Here is a 1,167-nt window from a genome sequence, read left to right as displayed (position 1 = left end):
ATTATTATTATTATTATTATTATTATTATTATTATTATTATTATTATTATTATTATTACAGGGCTGTTGTTAAGATCCAATATATGAACAATATGTAAAGCTCTCCTACAAAAATGTCAGCTATAATCATGACTGTTCATGAGTCTTAAGATCTAGGATTCTAAAGTTACCATTGTAACTCACATTTATTCGGTGCTTTGGGGTTTGCAAAGCTTGATAGATTAACCCATTGGATCCTTACAACAACCTGTTGGAGTAGGTGCTGTGAGACAGATAACGCATTTATTAAGTGTTCACTCTATACCAGCAGTGTGCTAAGTTCTGGGGACACAATACAAGTAATCCAGACAGCTTCTGCCTTCAAGAAGCTTATGTTCTAATAGAGGAACGCAACAGGTTAGGGGATCCAGGAAGAGCATGCTATCTGAGTTGTGGTAGGGCGTGGATATGGTCACAAAGTGGCATGGAGGCCTGTTTCCAAAGCCTGCCTATCAGAACCTGGGGTCCTAGTGGCTAAGTCTAGTGGCATGGGGGACAGGGAGGATGACTGTGGCTGGAGGATAAGGAGCATGGGGAGAAGATACCTGTCAAGGGCTTTAGAACTCATGCCAACTTTGGATATCTATGGTGCAGCTAGGTGGCGCCATAGTGCATAGAGTGCCAGTCCTGGAGTTAGGAAGATGAGCCTTCCTGAGTTCAAATCTAGCCTCAGACACTTACTAGCTGTGTGACCCTGGGCAAGTCACTTCACCCTGTTTGCCTCAGTTTCCTCATCTGTAAAATAAGCTGGAGAAAGACATGGCCAACTGCTCCAGTATCTTTGCCAAGAAAAACCCAAATGGAGTCGTGAAGAGTTAGACACAGCTGAAATGATTGAACAACAGGGGACATCTATGGTCATTCTGGGGGCAAAGAACCTACATTGTCCTTTTCTGTCTTGCAGAAGGTCTTCCTGTTTGTGACCAACCGGCATTCCTTTGGCCGTCTGCTGTCTGTGGACAATTACCAAACAACTCACCTGCACAATGACCTCTGGGAGATCTTCAACAACCCAGAGGTAAGAAAAGGATCAGAGCAGGACCACAAAGAGGGATGCCATGGATTGGACTCTTACCCCTTTCACACACACACACACACACACACACACACACACACACACACACACAC

At 44.0% G+C, this 1,167-nt stretch overlaps 1 protein-coding gene across 1 annotated transcript in view; it reads left to right on the top strand.

Moving 5' to 3' along the window:
* PLOD1 (procollagen-lysine,2-oxoglutarate 5-dioxygenase 1) overlaps positions 1-1,167 on the top strand; it is a 42,249-nt gene that overhangs the window by 29,146 nt on the left and 11,936 nt on the right. Inside the window, exon 14 of the mRNA XM_027843931.1 lies at positions 944-1,057. Within this exon, the coding sequence (XP_027699732.1) occupies positions 944-1,057 (114 nt within the window). The remainder of the gene's footprint in view (positions 1-943; positions 1,058-1,167) is intronic.

Source organism: Vombatus ursinus, unplaced genomic scaffold (assembly GCF_900497805.2).
Source record: "Vombatus ursinus unplaced genomic scaffold, bare-nosed wombat genome assembly UNPS02014932.1, whole genome shotgun sequence".
Lineage (NCBI taxonomy): Eukaryota > Metazoa > Chordata > Mammalia > Diprotodontia > Vombatidae > Vombatus > Vombatus ursinus.
Note: the sequence above shows the minus strand (reverse complement) of the source record. Positions and strands in the feature narration are given on the sequence as shown.